This window comes from Buceros rhinoceros, unplaced genomic scaffold (genome assembly GCF_000710305.1).
Source record: "Buceros rhinoceros silvestris isolate BGI_N320 unplaced genomic scaffold, ASM71030v1 scaffold13807, whole genome shotgun sequence".
NCBI classification, from domain to species: domain Eukaryota; kingdom Metazoa; phylum Chordata; class Aves; order Bucerotiformes; family Bucerotidae; genus Buceros; species Buceros rhinoceros.
The window spans coordinates 18,821-35,961 of NW_010421650.1; the positions used below are offsets into that span (position 1 = coordinate 18,821).

The following is a 17,141-nucleotide window of genomic DNA, read 5'->3' on the forward strand; positions in this document are numbered from 1 at the left end:
AGGAGGCTGCTGGGCTCCAGGCCGTACTGCTGGCTCCTCAGCATCAGCTGCAGCCCTTCCAGGCTCCAGTCGGTGCCCTCCAGCGGGTCCGAAATATCTGCTCTGAGAAAAGACAAAGGGAAGCATTGCCACGAGTGAGACCAAGCAGCTTTCCAACGTGAGGTTTATGCTTAAATCTCATCTGGAAAAGCAAGAGCCCACTGTCAGCCCGGCTTTGTGCCATCGAAGGTGGTTTAGTCCCAGAAGTACAACCCGGCAGAGCACCCAGGGGACCTGGCTGGGTAAAACAGCCAGAATTCCTTCTCTCCTGGGCGACCGCTCTGCCTGGGGGATGGATGCGCTGTGCACATCTCCTCAAGACTGGGAAAATCAGCACTTTACTGAGAAGAAATCCTTCTGGAGAGGCAGCTGGGCTCCAGGACAGGCTGTGTTCCCATCCGCCTGGGGCCAAGGTGGCTGTTGCTATTTCATGATTTTGAGGCGTGATTTTAACCCTTTTATAGAGCCTTGCTTTGGACTGCCTGGCATTTTACCGAGCCCCTCCAGCTCAAGGGGACAAGCACAGCAGTGCAGCAAAGCTTCGTGGGTTTTCCCTCTTAGTCAGAGGTGGGGAAGCCAAGACTTCTTGCAGTGTCAGCAATCTGGCTCCTCCCCAGAAGCATGTGGCCCGTGTGATGGTGTCAGTGACTGGCTGTCCCCTGAAGACAGATCTAGCACTGGCTCAGGCAAGTCACCTTGGAAAGGTGACAGGAGGAGCTGCAAAAGGAGATCAGACTGAAGAGAAAAGCGTGTTCGACCTCACAGCACAGAAGGGGAAAAGGAAGGGGGCAAATTACTTCCTTCTCGTGCCCAAGCCTGGGCCTGATAACTGCTTTGATGCCTCATCCAAGACGTGCCCTACTTAGTGCAGAGGTGATGATGATGATGACTGGCTGTCATCTGCCACCACCGTGCGTCTTGGCACACAAGTCACACCTTATTCACTGCACAGAAACACCCGTGACAGACATTTCCTTATGACTTCACCTAACTGAAGACTTGATAGAACAAGTGACAGAGGGCACGCAAGCTCCTGGAGGCAGTCTAGTGGCCTGCAAGTCTGCAGACACGGGTGCTGGCCTGGCCTTCACTGGGACCGTGGGCAAATCTGCCTCACTGCAAAAAGCCTCTTTCTGCTCCCATAGCTCTGGCGCACACACTGACAGCTTTTCCTCTACAAGTCATCTACAGACCTCCTACACCCATGAGCTGTCCCCGGGCTTCAAAGGTTCTCTAGGTAGGTGCCATGGAGCTCATCAGGCTGCATTAGGTGACTTAGAGTCAGCCTCCTTTCCCCCCCGCCGATGGGGACCACAGCCCTCCCTCGCTCCCCTTACCTGTCCAGCAATGCCCTTCTGCCTCTTCTCTCGGCTGGCTGTGAGGTCCCTGGTGGGGCTGCACCACAGCTCCCCTTGCCTTCCAAAACAGACTGAACCATGGCGACGGGGAGCACCGGGGGCTCGGAGCAAGCCCGGCAGCCTGGCAGGGGGACATCGGGCTCTGCGGTGGCTTTCACTCCAGGACTGACCGGCTCTTCCTTGATCAGCATGAGGCACTTCTCTCTGCGACAGAGACAAGACTCAGCACCAGACAAGCGTCTGCCTCAAAGGTCTCACGCTCCCGGGAAGGGCAGTAGCACAGGGGCTTGCTCCTACTTCCCACCCAACTGCCCCACAGGGTCTTTCCAGTCCCCTAGATGGGCAAGAGAAACCAGCAACCTGCTTTTCTCTTCAGCGAGCTCCCGAAACATGCTCAGCTGCAGTATCTTCAGCCACTTCATCAGTCGTAGCTATAATGGATTTGCCCCATTTGATTATTTTGTCAATGTGGAAAGTACACTCCCATGTGTCGATCATTCCTCAGATGAGTGATAGGCGAGACACTACGCTGGAGAGGTTCCCTTGAAAAAAAGGTCTCCACCCTCAAGAGAGGAATGGGGTCAGTAAGACCTTCCCATGCAGGAGCTAGGATTGGCCAGGCAAGCACTCCAGAGACCCCAGTGACCCCGGCCAGGATCCTGTGGTGCTGCGGGATGTGGAACAGAAGCTGTCAAGGTCTGACGGTCCCAGTGAGAGGTTTTCCTCGTTTGGAAGCAGAGGGAGAGGCACTCCACGTTACTCCTAGATGGACAGGTGACACTGCAGTCTTCAATAGCAGCATTTTGTATGTAAAAATCTACTCTGCGCTACTTGGAGGAGATGTTACAGCTCCCCGTGAACCTGCACAACTAGTGCCAAGATGACAAAGGCATGTGGATCAGAGGCACCGGGCTTGGAAAGCCACACTGCAAAAACGTTACCTCGTGACACATACAGATGAGCTTTGCTGCCAGACAACGCACGAGCGGGTCACACAGTCGGGATGGTATGTGGTGCTACGGAGCCTTCCTCAGATTCCTTTCAGATCATCTTCTCCCGTGAATGCTGAGGTGCCACCAGAAGCTCGCGTGGATTTAGGAAGCACCACGGTCCAGAACTCATGAGGGCCAGGGCTGGCTCGGGTTGTCGAGCCGTGCAGAGGATCAGAGGCCACCAGATGGCACTCAGTAATTGGTAGAAATAAGCAACTTAACTCGAAGGCTGTATTAAAAATTTTCTGCTTTAGAAATGGCTTCCAGTTTATCTGGAGCTCTTTACATGCTCCGAGCTAAATTTACCGCCCTAGTTTCAACTGTGAGGCAGATTTACAGGCAATTTCCAGAGTATAACTGCCTCGTCTCTGCCTGAGAGATGGTTTCCATGATTCATCTGTCTAGTTCCTTTCCCCTGACATAGTTGTAGCTGCTCTGCTACCAGCCCTCGGCACGCTGCGTGTCTGTGGCAGGAAGAGATAAGCATGAAAATACCTCTGCATTCAGTTCTTCGGCTACTGGGACCTTTTCACAGAAAAGCTGTCAAACATCGGAAGTTGTCGTGATGCAACTTTTCTGTTCTTATTAGCAGAAAGAGGCACAGTTTGATCCTGCTGCTTCTCTGCTGAAGGCAAAAGGAAACCTCCTCTCTCTCTCTGAACAAACCCAGGTGTTAGTGTCTGGTTATTTGACAAAGTCGGAGACAGCCCCTGTCTTGAGAACAAAAAAGAAAGAAACAGGGAATTCCTCTCAAAGAGGGGAGTGGAAGTTCTCAGCGTGAGTCTCACCACTGTTTCAAACCTTCAGCTGCTACTACCCCTCCCTAATTCTGAAAAATCTGACCCACGTGGCAAACTAGGGAAAAAATCATATTCCAGCAGACCATTTCTACAGAGATTTGCCAATCAGAGAGGAACTTGGGCAGCAGTACAGCCAGGAAAAACTCTCCGGAAGCTGTGCCCGATTCTCCCTGGTTTTCATCACAAAAACGGGTTTACCTGTCGCTGTCGGGAGGGGGCTGCATATTGATTAGGTTGGATGGCGATCCTTCGGTGACGTCGGAGATGATGGGTCCTCCAGCTACGGCAGGGCTGCTCAAGCAAGAGGCAGGTTCTGTCGATGGCTAAGAGGAAAGCAAGAATCATGTAGATTTACCCCTCCGAGGCCCAGAACAAGCCCAAGGCCCTATCTGAGATAGTTCAGGTTTACTCGCTGAGCCCTTGAGCCCTTTTTCTGCAGAAACCAAGAAAACTTCTACCTACGACGCAACACGGTAATTTCCTCTGAACCCCACAGAGGTGCAGGTGTAGAACAACCACTGCGAGTGAAGCGTCAGCCGCTGCGAGGTTTTACCATGTCTGACATTGGCTGCTTGCCTTCCTCTGGAGGGCAAGATCCGACAGCTCAGCGGGGGAGTGGGGGTCTCTCATGCCAGCTCAGGTATTTTAACCACATGACTTAAGCGTCATGTGTCTGGTGATGCTTTGGGGGGTTCGAGCAGTGGAGATCCCTCGGCGACTGCAAGAATCTGGCTTTGGTCAGAAAGATCAGAGCTTCTTGGACATCCTTCTACGACGGACATCCTTCTCGGACATCCTCCTTCGTCCCTGTCCTTGCTGGGGTAATGCCTTTCCCTCCCACAGCCGTGGCCTCCCACGTGACCGTGGCAGCACCAGTGCGTGCAAGCACGTGCCCCAAACCGGGGAGCTGAAGAAATGGTAAATGTCACTCAGCTGTGCAAGCCTCTGCTCTTCCTCACTGCCAAACTCTTGCCAAACTACTCACTCTGTAATCATTTTCCACCCCGGCCAAAGAAATCCCACAAAGCTCAAGAGGCCGCCGTAAACCTACCGACTGTATGAAATAGGGGTCGTGGAGGGGGTCCGTAGGCAAATGCCGGCTGAACTTGGACACTTGCGGAGCTGAGATCCCGTTGTCGAGCATCAGAGGTCTGTGAAGAGAACCAGGTTTGTGTTCCCGGCACGGCCTGACTGCTTCCTGACCACTCATGCAAGAAATGCCTCTCAGCCAAGAGTTGTTTTCCCCTGGGTACTCGGTGTTCCCTCAGCTGCAACTTGCTTTCTTGACCAGTATTATGGACAAAGAAGGGAAACAACAGTTTTGGAGGAGGTCACCATTATAAAACGGCATTGGATGATCTAAGTTTTCTAGATCTTATTGGAAAGATGAAAGTAAGACAACAAATTCCGTTCCTATTTTGAATTGAACAAATTCAGTTAATATTTTCTTCTAACTAGTGGTTTCATGCTGGATCCTCTGCCTGCTTAACTGGAGGTAGCTACGCTGAAATTATTAGTGCTCAGCTGGGGGTCTGGCTGTGTTACCAGCTCCCTCGTGCTCGGAGCCTCTGCCAGAGCCACATCTCCACACGTGGCACTGCAGAAGAGGGACCCTTGCCACACACCGACCAGGGAATAAAGCAGAGGGAGACACAAAGCACAGCACAGCCTAAACTCACCACCCTCGCAGGGAAGAATTTCTTCTTGATATCTAATCGAAATCCACCCGCCTTCACTCACAGCCGTGCCCCTTGCCCTATCCGATTTGCCTTTTTCCAAAAGCACGGGTCTAACGCTACATTTCTCGGGCTGCAAAGCTTTCACAGGGCGGGCACAGCCCTGACCACGGAAATCCGAGATCGAGCCTGGCACCTAATCTCTCTGCTCCCCCGCTCCTCTGGAGGGAGATTTCCCATTTGTCCACCTCAGCAGCTCAGAGCAGCGGATACCCTCCCCTTGAGCCCTCTCTCTCTTTGCTCCCATTGCCCTTGCGGTGTTTATCCCTTCCAAGAGGCTCAGTGCAGGGGGCAGGCGGTACCCAGCTTGCCGGTACAGATAACGGGCTCCTTCATTTCGTCCTGCGTGTCCTTCGCAACCCTCTCAGGAGGAGTCAGCCAAGAACATGGACACCTTAAAGGACTTAAAGGGTATCAGCTCTCTTGAGCGGCTGCTCTAGGGAAGTCTGGCTCCTTCCTCTGAGCTGTGGAGGAGTTCCTGGGTTGCTGATGGCCACAAAGGTGGGAACTGGCAGCAGGTCCTTGTCCTCAGCTTGAGTCACAAAGGCAAATTCCTCTCAGTAGTCCCTCTGCCCTCTTCAGATCACAAGCACCACAGAGCAAGAAACGCGTGGCTGCTCTCCTGGAAGGCACTGAGCTTCCTAACTCAAGCTCCTCTATTCCCTTGCCTTGAAGAGCTTATTTATGACTCTCGAGATACCCCTTAGCTAAAAATCTTTCCCCACCTTCCTCTCTGTACGGCCTGCAGGTTACACAGCAGTGATCCTGTGTTGGATACGCACCTTCTACAGTGACTGCGGGTCAAAGCAAAGGTGTCTGTGGGCTGGCTGGCCCAGCCCTGCTCCCATGGATGACAAGTGGCAAAACCAGGACCTGTAGGACCAGCAGCGGGGTCCTGCCCTTTACCCTCCCACTAGTTAGCGCTCCCATCTCCCTCCGCGCTCTGTGTTCCCCAAATAAAGGTCACGAGCTGACACGGTGCTTCTCTAAAGACCTCTGAATGGGGCATGTCAGCAGGTCTGACTCGGCAGTTCAGCCCATTCATTTCCCATCACCATGGTGCCCCGGTCCGGTGACCGCCTGCCTGGGCGAGCTGAGCTTGTGCTTTTAGTGAGGGGGCAGCATTATGCACCCGTGAGCGGGTGCGCACCACACAAGGGTACTTACAGCTTCCTCTTTATCCCGGCGCTGCTGGGGCTCGATTGGAGCTGGCCAAACAGAAACTGAATCAGCTGTCAGGAGAGATCAAAATCGGGTGTTAATCAGCAGAGTGATTCAGCACTCCCCGCGCTCGCAGCCGTTCTTAGCTCACGCATTCCTCCCAACACCACCCCGAAGCTGGGAGCGGCCAGGAAACATGGGAGCCAAACTGCACGAGAGACTGGAGCCCGAAACGGGAGTGGGCTTTCCAAGAACTCAGACGACCTGCCTGGCTTTCAAGCAAGGCAGCCAGGTGCCTGCTTCGTGCGAAGGCGGCTCGAGGCACGTCCTCAGCGCTTTCTCTTGCCGTTTCCCTGCAGGCAGGGCTCCAGCGAGCCCTGCTGGCTTTGGGAATCTGCCTGCAAGCACATGTGCAAACATTCCTGCGTCTGGAGCTGGACTTGGCCTCCGTAAAAGTCTTTAGAGACCTTTAAAAGAGGCTCTATAAAGTCTGATAAAGACTTTGCAAGTGAGAGGCAGCTCCCTTGGGGAGAGCCGGGATGGAGGTCATAGCTCTTGCAGCTGAGTTCCAGCCCTGTGAAATTCAGCATTGATGCAACAGGACACTGAAAAGGATGCAGAACAGCTTGGAGAGCAATCACTGAGCAACATTCCCAGGTGAGCGTGAGCCTAAGGCTCTGCTCTGCCCTCCAAACAAAGCGAGTGTTAGTGTTACACTCCACAGCTGTCCCGTACTCATCGCCCCGGGTCACAAACCAGCGCTGCAGCAGCAGTGCCTCCATGCCGAGCGCTGTGGCTGGCCCAGCCTCAGAGCCGGAGCAAGCTCTGATGGCCTTGTGCCTTTCGATCCAGCCCTGTGACTCTGCGATGCCACGTGAGGGGCAGAACGTGGCTCTCGGGGACTGGGAAGCGCGACGTGCTCAGTCATGTCAGCACCATCTGGGGATCACTGGAGCGGCCTTTTCTAGCTCCGGTCATGTCGGATTTTAAGGGATGGATACGCCTCTGCAGCGCTCCCTCAGTCTAAAAGGCATACCAGTAACACCAGCTGATGCACCAGTGGCCGGAGGCCCCCACGGGGGGAGGCTCCTCTCACATACAAAGGACAGCAGGAGGATTTGGGAAGCCTGAGGGCATCAGTACAACCAGAACAGAGCCAATCCAGGGCAAGGAGCGAGAGTCGAGCTCTCTTGCTCAGGACTTCGATGGAAAAGTGGCTTCTAACATCACAGCAAAGACTGGTGGGAAATGACAGCCTTTTGCTGGAGGGCGTCATCTCTGCTTTGCTAATGGCCTCTTTCCATAGGCCATGTAAGAGCATCGCACAATTTGACAGAGAGGGAAAATAAACACACGGTGATATCGGGGTGTGGAGAGGATTATGGGATTATGTGACAAGAAAAAAACAACCCCACAACTCAGCAGAGGACATAGATCACACAGTACAAGTGAGCTTGGAGTTCGGCTGCCGCTACCTTGTTGATGACCTTCTGCTGCTGTGAGTGGTTCTGCCGGAGAGAAACAACTTCCCGCCAAAGCACTTCGTTCTGCCTGCAAGCGGAACAGAAACTTTCCGTGAGCTCGGGAACATCTCAGCAGCGGCCACGGCGCGCGGCAGAGCCAACTGGGCAAAGCCTGTCTCACTCGGGGGCTCTTGCAGCGCTTGGCTCTCTTCAGCTGTCCCAAACAGGACACACAGTCGCTTCCCTTGTTTTTCCTTGACCTCGAAAGAACTACAGACCAAAGTATGGAGGAAAAACAAGGGAAGAGAAGCCAGCATTTACAGGGGAAGGTAACAAGAGGACGCGTGTCTTTAATTATCGAGGAACAGTTGGGCCAAACTCAGAATTTCAACAAGGCCTGATCTGGGGCTTTGAGCGATTTGGATCCCCAAGACTGTTCTTCCCGCAGAGCCAAGAAAGCCCAACTTCTCCACAACCACCCCCCAAGACCAAGAGATCCTATGGAGAGAGACCCGGTGTATTCTGCCTGCTGCGACCTCCAACACCTGCTGCTACAAAGGCACGTTTGGGAGTGACTGAAGGGATGTTTCTGCATCTGAGAGCCTTGACCTAGGAGGACTGTCATGATTTTATTAGTGGGAGTCACTGATGCCATCCAGCACAGAGCATATTCATTTTCTACCCGCAAATGCAGCACGCAGGGGAGTTCACAGGCTCCCTCGAACGCTCGGGACCAGGACGGGGGATGCGGAGATGCAGAGTTTATGGACGGTGCTGCCTCCAGACCTGGATGCCAGCCAGGTCCATGCTGCAAAAGGCTTTGCCAGTCAGTTCATCTCAAGAGTCGATGGATGTGCCAAAGCTGACAGGCCAGAAGAACCTGCCATCCAGGCGGAACTCATAAACCCTTTTGCTCCTCAGTCTTTCGAGTGTGGATTAACGTAGGAACCGGGAGGACAAGGTCCAGGGCTCGAAAGAGCAGTGAAATTTCTGTACTGGTGCTGGCGGGATTTTCAGCAGAGCAGCTTTCCTTAGCCTGACAGCTTGTCTTGGCACGATGCCCCCATGGCTTGTCACCAGCGTCAACTTCACGTGACTTCAGCTGGGACGGCTGCTCTGCCTCAGTTTATACAAACTGTGCTCTTTTCATCAGTCAAATGCGATTTTGCCTTTTGCCAGATGGAGGAAGGGAGCAAGCGAATCAAGAGGGAGAGTAAACTAAGAGCAAGGCCAAAATCAATGCCGGAACGCCTTAAAAAATAAACAAGAGACAAGCCTAGAAACAGCTCCTTTGCCCCTGTACCCTGGATTTCATGGCGTGATTTCACACGTGAGCTACGTGTGGGAGTCATTAAAAACTGAGGTAGGATAACAATAGTTATCTGTCGCACATAAAGCGCTGGACTGGGTTGAAATTTCACCGTCTGTGGTGTTCTCTCAAGGCCCGGGACACCAGTGTCACCTGGTGATGTATGAATACCAGCTTGCCCTATGAAAGAAGGTTCGGGGGCCTTTTTCATTATCCAAGTGCTTTTCAAACAAAGTTTCCTGGAGGCAAATAAAAACCTCTCCATTTATAAACCCGTGACCACAGCTGACCCAGAAAAACCCAGCCTCAGACAGCTGGAGTCAGGCAGCCTCATGCGAGAAGCGGCACATGTGCTTTTTTTTGCCCTTGTCCAGCCGTTTTGGCCGTGTCAGAAGACACAGTCCGCAGAGAGATGGGTCCTTGGGCTGAACACGACAGCAGTCCTTGTCTTCTTCAATGTTTTAGGCCACTTATATGTTTTAGGGCAGTCATACATTTTGGAGGTGGAGGATGACAGATATTTTTTAACAGCAGGAGTGGACACCATCACATTTCTGCCAAGAAGCCTTCTACGTGTGAGGACAAGTTACACCTTTACCGTCATTCCTATCTGGAGGAAACGCAGTTATCTCAGTTAAGCCCCCACGTTACACCCGTATTTCCTACACGGCCTCCTCTGTGCTTTCCTCGTCTGTAGAGGGAGAAGGCAGCTGAAGAGAACATGTCTACCCTGCACAGAAGACAGGCTGAGCACTGATCCATGTCTTGTAGATCATCGGGTCTGCATAGAAATCCTACGTGTTCATGTCTGAACACATCCAGTCCCTGTGACTAGTCCCTGGATGAGCACATGCTCCCTGTGTAAGGCTCCTCCCTTCTGATGTTCCCCAAGACCAACCGCTCTAGAGAAACAAATGCCCGTCAACTCACTGCTTCATGTCCTGCACTTGACACTCCATGTTCTCCTGCTGACTTCTCAGGATCTGCACCTCGTATAGCAACCTGCTGAGGTCCTCCTGGCGCATCTTGGTCTCCTCGCTTTTCACTACCGACACCTGAGGAGGAAAAAGCAAAGGTGGACTTTAGCCGCCCAAGCCATGCCATGGACAGCCAGCCACTGCTGGGGCTCGGGTGCAGGACTTCCACCAGCCAGGCTCTGGTGTGCGGGAATACCAGGACAGGCCACGTGCACGAGAGTCTGAGCTATCCTGAGGGTATTATTCGAGGGTCAAAGGGAGCAAAGAGCAGGACCAGTCCTTTTGTACAGAGGGTCTGTGGGCAGCAGAACGTTCCCCACCAGAGATGGGACTAATTTCAAATCAGCTTGGGGAAAAAAAGAAGCTATTTATTTTGAGGACCAGGGAGGAATTGAACTAGGTTGTTTGATTAAATCTTTCTACTTTACCTACACAGAGACCTGATCCAGCCTCATGTTTTACAGGGATGAGCCTGAAGTAATGGACACACTACACTTGGGTTTCCAGAAGGCTTTCGCTGAACTCCCTTTTCCGACATTGCTACGCAAACTCAGTAAGAGAACAACCCTTTTCAGGCATCAATAACAGGTTAAAAGCAGCAAGCAGAGAGCAGGAGTAGGTTATCTCGTCTCTAACAACAGGAGATGGCTGCTGGGAGACCCCCCCCCCGGAGTTCCGCTGTACTTACGCAAGCAAGTCTGGCTGTGTGGCACCACACAAAGTTCTCCTGATACTGAGAGACAGAGCAAAAAACCACAGACAAAACCAATGACAGCCAAGCCCTGCCCACTGAGGACCCCTCTCCACATGGAGAGGACAGAAGCCAGACTGCAGGGTGATCTTTGGGTTGTGCTGAGCGATCTACGGGATGGGAGCAGTGGTCTGAGAGCAAACCAGGAGTGATCAAGAGAGGAGTGCAGCCGTGGCAGGAACCTTCACAACGACCGTGGAGTGCTGTTCTGGTCAACCCAGCCCAGAAAGGGATGTGGAGGGGTTAGAAAGGCCCAAGGCAGACAGCCACGGCAGCAGGCTCAGGAGGGCTCCCGCTCGGGGAGAAATGAGGCTTGTACCACTCGGGGCGCCTGAGGGACAGGAGACAAGTGTTCACTGCTGCTCCCCTAGCAGAACGCCCAGGGGAAACGAATTCAACACAGAGGCAGCAGGCTTGAAGCCAGCCAGGGGAGCTACACCTCCAGGCAGACCGTCCGAGGGATGTCTTGAAGAAGCCCCATGCAGCCTCTCCACGCCAGTGGTGTGGAACCTTCTGGAACAGGGGTCTGCCGTGGCTCAGCCTTCCCACCCAAGGTGCTCACCAGCCGGCCACGTTGCTGAGGGATGTCTTGAAGAAGCCCCATGCAGCCTCTCCACGCCAGTGGTGTGGAACCTTCTGGAACAGGGGTCTGCCGTGGCTCAGCCTTCCCACCCAAGGTGCTCACCAGGAGCCTGGCTGGTGTGTCCCCCCGCCCGGCACACCCTCACCTTCCTCTTGATGTGCTCCAGGAGGTGCTCGTGGCCCTGCAGGAAGCAGAGGTGCTGGAACTCGGTGTCGTCCCGCTCGGGCTTGACGAGCCCCCCCTGCTCGATGTTCACCACCTTCCTGAAGCCATCTGCGTGGGGAGGGCATGGGTGAAGGGCGGGCAGGCCCAGGCCTTCCTCCTCGCCTCCCACCTCCATCACTTTTAAGGACATTTCTGTCCACTCCCCCCTCTCTTCGAGCTGATCCAGTGCTCAAGACACAGCATCCGGGCTGTACCTACAAGAAATCCAACGCCAGGGAGTGCCCCATGCATCCCACTGGACACCCCACGGCTCCGGGGACATGCTGCTGCTGGTCCACCCCATGAAAGCCTTGCCAACGGTCCCTGGGGCTTGGCGGTCTGTCTGCCAGGAGCTGAAATTCCCATCCTTAGGAAATCCCTAGGTTGATTTGCAAGCCAAAGGGATTCACAGGAAGGTTTTTCAAAGGCACAGACCAGCACCAGGTGCCACTTTTGGAGAAAAGGGTCACATGCACCTGAGGAAATCTACTTTGGGCGCTTCTCTGAAGTCCTAGAAAGGTTTCTAAACTGAATCAAAAATTACACTAGGGCAACTGTATAGTTAAATAGCAAAATAAACACTTTACTGAGGAACTTGTTCATTAAAAACATGCAAAAACTATCAGGAAACAACAATATTTAATACAGTCATCGTCTAGATGTGGCTGAAAACTACACCTAAACCTCCCTTAAGGTGCAAGAGGAGCAGAAAACCTGCTGAAGAGCTGAAACTTTGGGGCTCACCTCTTACAGTGTAATCTAACAGAAATTTCTTGCTGGAATCTAAGGTCAATACGAGGCTATTTCTCCCCTGGCGTCTCAGAGGCAGCTGCTCTTTGGCAAAACGGATAATGCCACGACCACGCTTATACATGAGAGCTCAGCCTTTCTAGCCACAGTTCTCTTGCACGCCTCCCTCCCATTGCTCCCCCGGTGCCTGCAGGACCCACACGGCCCAGGAGGTGGAACTCACACATGTTCAGCTGCCGGACGAAGCTGGCCATGTTGTTGTGCTTGAAGTACTTGGGCAGCACCTCTTTGGCAAAGCGCCCCGTCCCACCGCCTCCTCCCATTGCTCCCCCGGTGCCTGCAGGACCCACACGGCCCAGGAGGTGGAACTCACACATGTTCAGCTGCCGGACGAAGCTGGCCATGTTGTTGTGCTTGAAGTACTTGGGCAGCACCTCTTTGGCAAAGCGCCCTTGGTCGAACACATGGAAGCTGGTGCCATTCTGCAACGGAGACAAGGACAAGGGCGAAGTCAGAGGAGCATCCCCGGCACCACGAGGGGTGCCCAGGAGGAGGCGAGTCCCCTGAGCCCCACGGCAGGGGAAGTCGTGCTCTACCGAGCTGAGTGATAACAGCCTTCAAAGGCAGAGGTGATCCTTTCAGTTCGGGTACAGCCCGTCCTCTGACTGCGGTATTGATCGTTTTCTGCCGAGCTTTGCCACTGCTCTGTTCAGAGCCTTGGAGGTGAGAAAGAAACTACGGACCTTTAGGCACTTGTGTGGACCTCACGGAAAGACTCTGGTGTCTGAAGAAGGTTCTGGAAAGTGAGAATTGCCATTATAACCCCTTAACCTGCCTGTATAGGTCTAACCCTGCCCCCTCTGCTCCGGAGACATGGAGCAAGAATCACAGCAAGGCAAGAGAGCAATCCATCCCCGGAGACCCCACGCTGGTCCAGAAGCTCTATGCACCTTCTCTCGACTGTTTTTCGAAGTAGCAGCCACAAGCACAACCGCGAAACGTTAACAGTCACGCTTCACAGCCCAAGCAAGCAACACCCGCTGCCCAGCCAAAACAGCCGTCTCTGCGGTTGCATCGGCAGGATCTGCGATCGCAAAACCAGGCACCCTGCCCGGGGTGCGGCAGGGACCGACCGGCTGCGGGCCATGTGCTTCCCCTGCCTGGTCTTCTCCCTGCTGAGGGTTAAGCTGGTTGCAGGGAGGGTCTGTGAGACACAACGCACCGAAGCTGCCTCGAAACTCGTTGCAGTCCTCGTGGCCTTTTGAAGGGACAGAAAAATCAGCCATTAATTTTCTTCTGTAACCAACGCTTAGAAAGGACATTTTCTGACCTCGGCAGATAGTGCCTCCAGGGTATGGTGTCAGGGGACCACCTCAAATCCTGTCTCTGCTCTGGATGGGGGGCAGCACCAGGACTTTGGAGGAATGAAGGATTGTGATTTCAGAGTTCAGGGCGCACGTGGTGTTTTTGTAAGCTTGCAGAGAACGGTATCTGCAGGGGCTCACGCTGGCTTTGCTTGTGGAGAGAGAGCGAGCTGCAAAGAGCTGTCCGGGAACCACCTGACTGCACCGCCAAAGGTCTCCATGGCTTCATGGAGGGACAGGCAAGATGCAGAGTCCAACGCCAGGGCAAAGACATCTGCAGGTATGAGGGACTTACCGAGTCAGCTGCTGCCGAGTCGCAAGGGACAGCCAGCTAAAGGCACCAGGGTCTGGGTGGCGTTGGCAGGGAGGGGGCCGAGACCAGCACAGCCACAGCCACCCTCCTGCTGCTTTCCACGTTATCCCCGCAGCCAAGCGGTGTGTCAGCTTGGGGGCTTATTTCCCAGTGGGCTGGCTTTCGACAGAGGAGGACAGCGCTTCCTAAGAGGGAGCACTCGGGCTCTGCGTGCGGCAGGAGCAGGCCGGTGCAGCGGGTCCCACCACGCACCCATCACAGGGTCTGTACTGCACGGGTGCTCTCACGGCTGCCTGGAAGTTTCTAAAACAGGGACTGTAATCAGGACCACGAGAAATTTCAGCGGCTGAAGAGGTGCCGGTGTGTGCCTGTAGCCTGCCCACAGCCACTGCTGCCCTCCTGGCTGCCGCTACGTTTCCGTCACCAGTCGGTGCCAATTCCCTCGGTGCTCCGGCATTCATGAGCTCTAACAATTACCCCTGCACACCCACAGACATATCATGCTGGGTGAGCTGTGCTTCTTGCTCCTTGGTCACTGCTGCCGACGCTGAACGTGACCATTTGCCTCGACAGCGCCCTTTAACCATCTTTCCTATCAGTCTTTACCCCATGCAGCAGAAGCGAAGGCTGGTCAAGTGCTTAGGAGAGTCACCGATCGTCTGTACATTGAAATTATCCTCTCGGACTGAGCTTGCAGTCAGGACAGCATGAACCAGGGTTTTCCAGCACAGCAGAGGCTGTTCTGGCGACAGAACTGGTTCATCCTGCCTCCCTTGTGCCTCTGCCTGCGCAATCCCTGGGACAGAGCTGAGTGTCCCAGGCTGGGCAGGCTGATGTAAAACACGAGGGTGCCGTGTAGCTGAACACCCCCTTCTGGCCTCTCTTGGGAGGTCACCCCTTGGAGTGCGGGGCTGCAGTGTTCTCAGCAGCCAGCGCACCCAGAAGGGCTCTTACAGACACCGGAGACGTCGGCGCTGCTGTGTGCTCCCCGGTGAACCGTGCATGTGCCAACCTGTTCCCCGGAGCAGCCGTGCCCTGCTGGTCCCACACCGTGGGAGCACAACCTGGGAGACGCTTCTCTGTCCAAGGCAAAAGTCACTCTGCAGCACGTTGGTTCTGGCAGGAGCTTATCTTAGCTGTTTTTGACAGACCCCTGAGGACAGACACCCTGTGCCCTGCCCAGGCAAACCACTCCAGGAACATGCTAGGAGTACTTCCTAACTTCATCTTCTGCTTCAAAACTTCATTTAATTGCTTCTTGTCCAAGCTGCCATGGACACAGACAGCAGAATTTTCCTTTCCACCTGACAACAGCCTTTGGTGCACACAGAAACCACGACCATAGTGCCTCTCCACCTCCTCTCTGTCATGCTAAGAAACAGTTAGTAGGTCCTTATAGGTTCTATTTTCTAAGAGTTCTAATTACGTCCAGAAATCTCAGGCACGCACACAATTTCTCACCTCTGGAATTCAGAGCAGAAAAGGAAAAACATGGGACGCACAGGAACATGCAACGTGCAAAACTTAGACTTACCAAACCCCCCCAGGAACGTAGCTGGCACCTGTGTTAGGGTGCAGGAAAGCAGAGCGTGGTGGCGGGCAGTCAAAAATGGCCATTTTGTAAGCGTAACGGAGTGCGGACTGCACATTCGAATAATCCTTCCTAGTTTGAAAGTCCTTATTCAAAACACACAATACCCAAACTTGGTGGTTCTCAGAGGAACGGCCAATACCTGCATCAGAAAGCAACCACTGCCTTGGACAGCAACGCAGCTCAAATCCCACCTCGGGTGCTGAGTGAGAACTCTGTTGGCACACCAACATACGATCAAAATGCTGCTCTAGACTTATTTTTTTTTCTCCTTTAAATCTGTTTGTCACAGATTCTTGATTCTGGAAAATAAGGTTATGCACATGACTTATCTGGTAACTCCCTGCTGAAGACAAATCACTTTATTTGCAGCAAGCAAATGAAAAAGCACCGTGTGGTATCAAAATGCCGTATGAGGGGCACAAATCAATCATCTTAATTCTCTGATGGCACCGACAAAGCAAAGCAATCTATCCCTAAGAAGCTGCGCAGGGACACACACGTCACCGGGAGCGTCACACAGACTCGCTGAGGTAAAGCTCTTCCCCGCTGTACTTACTGTACTCCAGCAGATGAGATGGTTCGTTTCAGGATCTTCCACCAGCGTCCAGAGTTTGGTCAGGAAGGCTGGCACATTGCTGGAGTACCCATCCATCACCAGCGAGCTGGGGGAATCCTGCATCGCTTTTGAGTGCCCCTGCTACACTAACCCCATTGCTCTCAGCGCGCCTGCCTCCCCGCGCGTGCGTCCCACAGAGAACGAACCTCCCAATTTTATCCCGGGCCAGTGGAAAGTCGGCTCCCCGGGAGTCACATCAGCAGTGCTGCTCGCGCTCTTAAAAACTCAGCACAATGCGATGGCATCACCAGCCCCGGAGAACAATACACAGAATGAAAATGCACCGCAGCCGATCTCACAGAGCCCTGAATAAATACGCAGCGTCATGCAGAGGGAACACGTGCGGCGCACCTTACGCCGGGAGGTTAGCGAGTCACCGGAGCCAACCCACCTGCCGCCAGCCCGCCGGATGCCCAGGCACAGCAAGGCCAGGTCTGGGAAGACCCCCGAACTGTCATTTTGGAATGGTCTTGTCCTAAATGTCACCCGGCAGAGGAACAAGGGCCGGCCAAACTTCAGGGCTGCACATCTTTGGCGAGGTTTTGGAAAGTCAAAATTATAAGCTGGTTTGGCTACAGGTCTTATGTTGCGTGTCAAGAGAAATTATTTGGCTCTTGGGTGAGAAGCGAGGGGGATAAAAACAGCTCCGCATAAAGGCTAGATGACAATACGGTTTATTATTATTATTATAAACTCTTTAGATGGCTCCAAACAGGCGCTCGCAGCGCAGCGTTATGCCAGGGTCCCTTCAGGTCAGAACCTGCTCTTCAGATAACATTCACCAAAATCTTTGGCGCCACAGACCGACACACGCGTATCCTAATCCAGGCACAAGGTACCTCGCACGTGAATGCAGTATCAGACGCACAAACCGCCACTGCTCCTGATTCTCCTCAGAAGCACTAACAGTGCCACAAAAAGTCCTTGCCAAAGGCATTTGGATTATAACCTGGAAATCTGCGCTCCTGAGAGAAAGGAATTACACGGAATTTGCAGGCCACGTGCCTTTTATTTAAGTAGTCGCTAGGCACCCGACACAATGAGCTTGACTTTGAGATTCTTTGAAAAAACGTAAAATCCAAATTAAATTTCACTGCGGCCCTCAGAAAAAACCCGCAAAGGGTCAACTTA

The 17,141-nt window shown here is 53.5% G+C and overlaps 1 protein-coding gene across 1 annotated transcript in view; it reads right to left on the bottom strand.

The window, feature by feature from the left end:
* HSF4 (heat shock transcription factor 4) overlaps positions 1-16,073 on the bottom strand; it is a 20,676-nt gene extending 4,603 nt beyond the window's left edge. The window contains exons 1-10 of the mRNA XM_010139758.1: positions 15,951-16,073; positions 12,497-12,605; positions 11,315-11,442; positions 9,789-9,913; positions 7,562-7,637; positions 6,093-6,157; positions 4,241-4,340; positions 3,388-3,512; positions 1,377-1,601; positions 1-102 (exon numbers count right to left, since the gene is read on the bottom strand). Of these exons, the coding sequence (XP_010138060.1) occupies positions 1-102; positions 1,377-1,601; positions 3,388-3,512; positions 4,241-4,340; positions 6,093-6,157; positions 7,562-7,637; positions 9,789-9,913; positions 11,315-11,442; positions 12,497-12,605; positions 15,951-16,073 (1,178 nt within the window). The remainder of the gene's footprint in view (positions 103-1,376; positions 1,602-3,387; positions 3,513-4,240; positions 4,341-6,092; positions 6,158-7,561; positions 7,638-9,788; positions 9,914-11,314; positions 11,443-12,496; positions 12,606-15,950) is intronic.
* Positions 16,074-17,141: the final 1,068 nt, after the last annotated feature.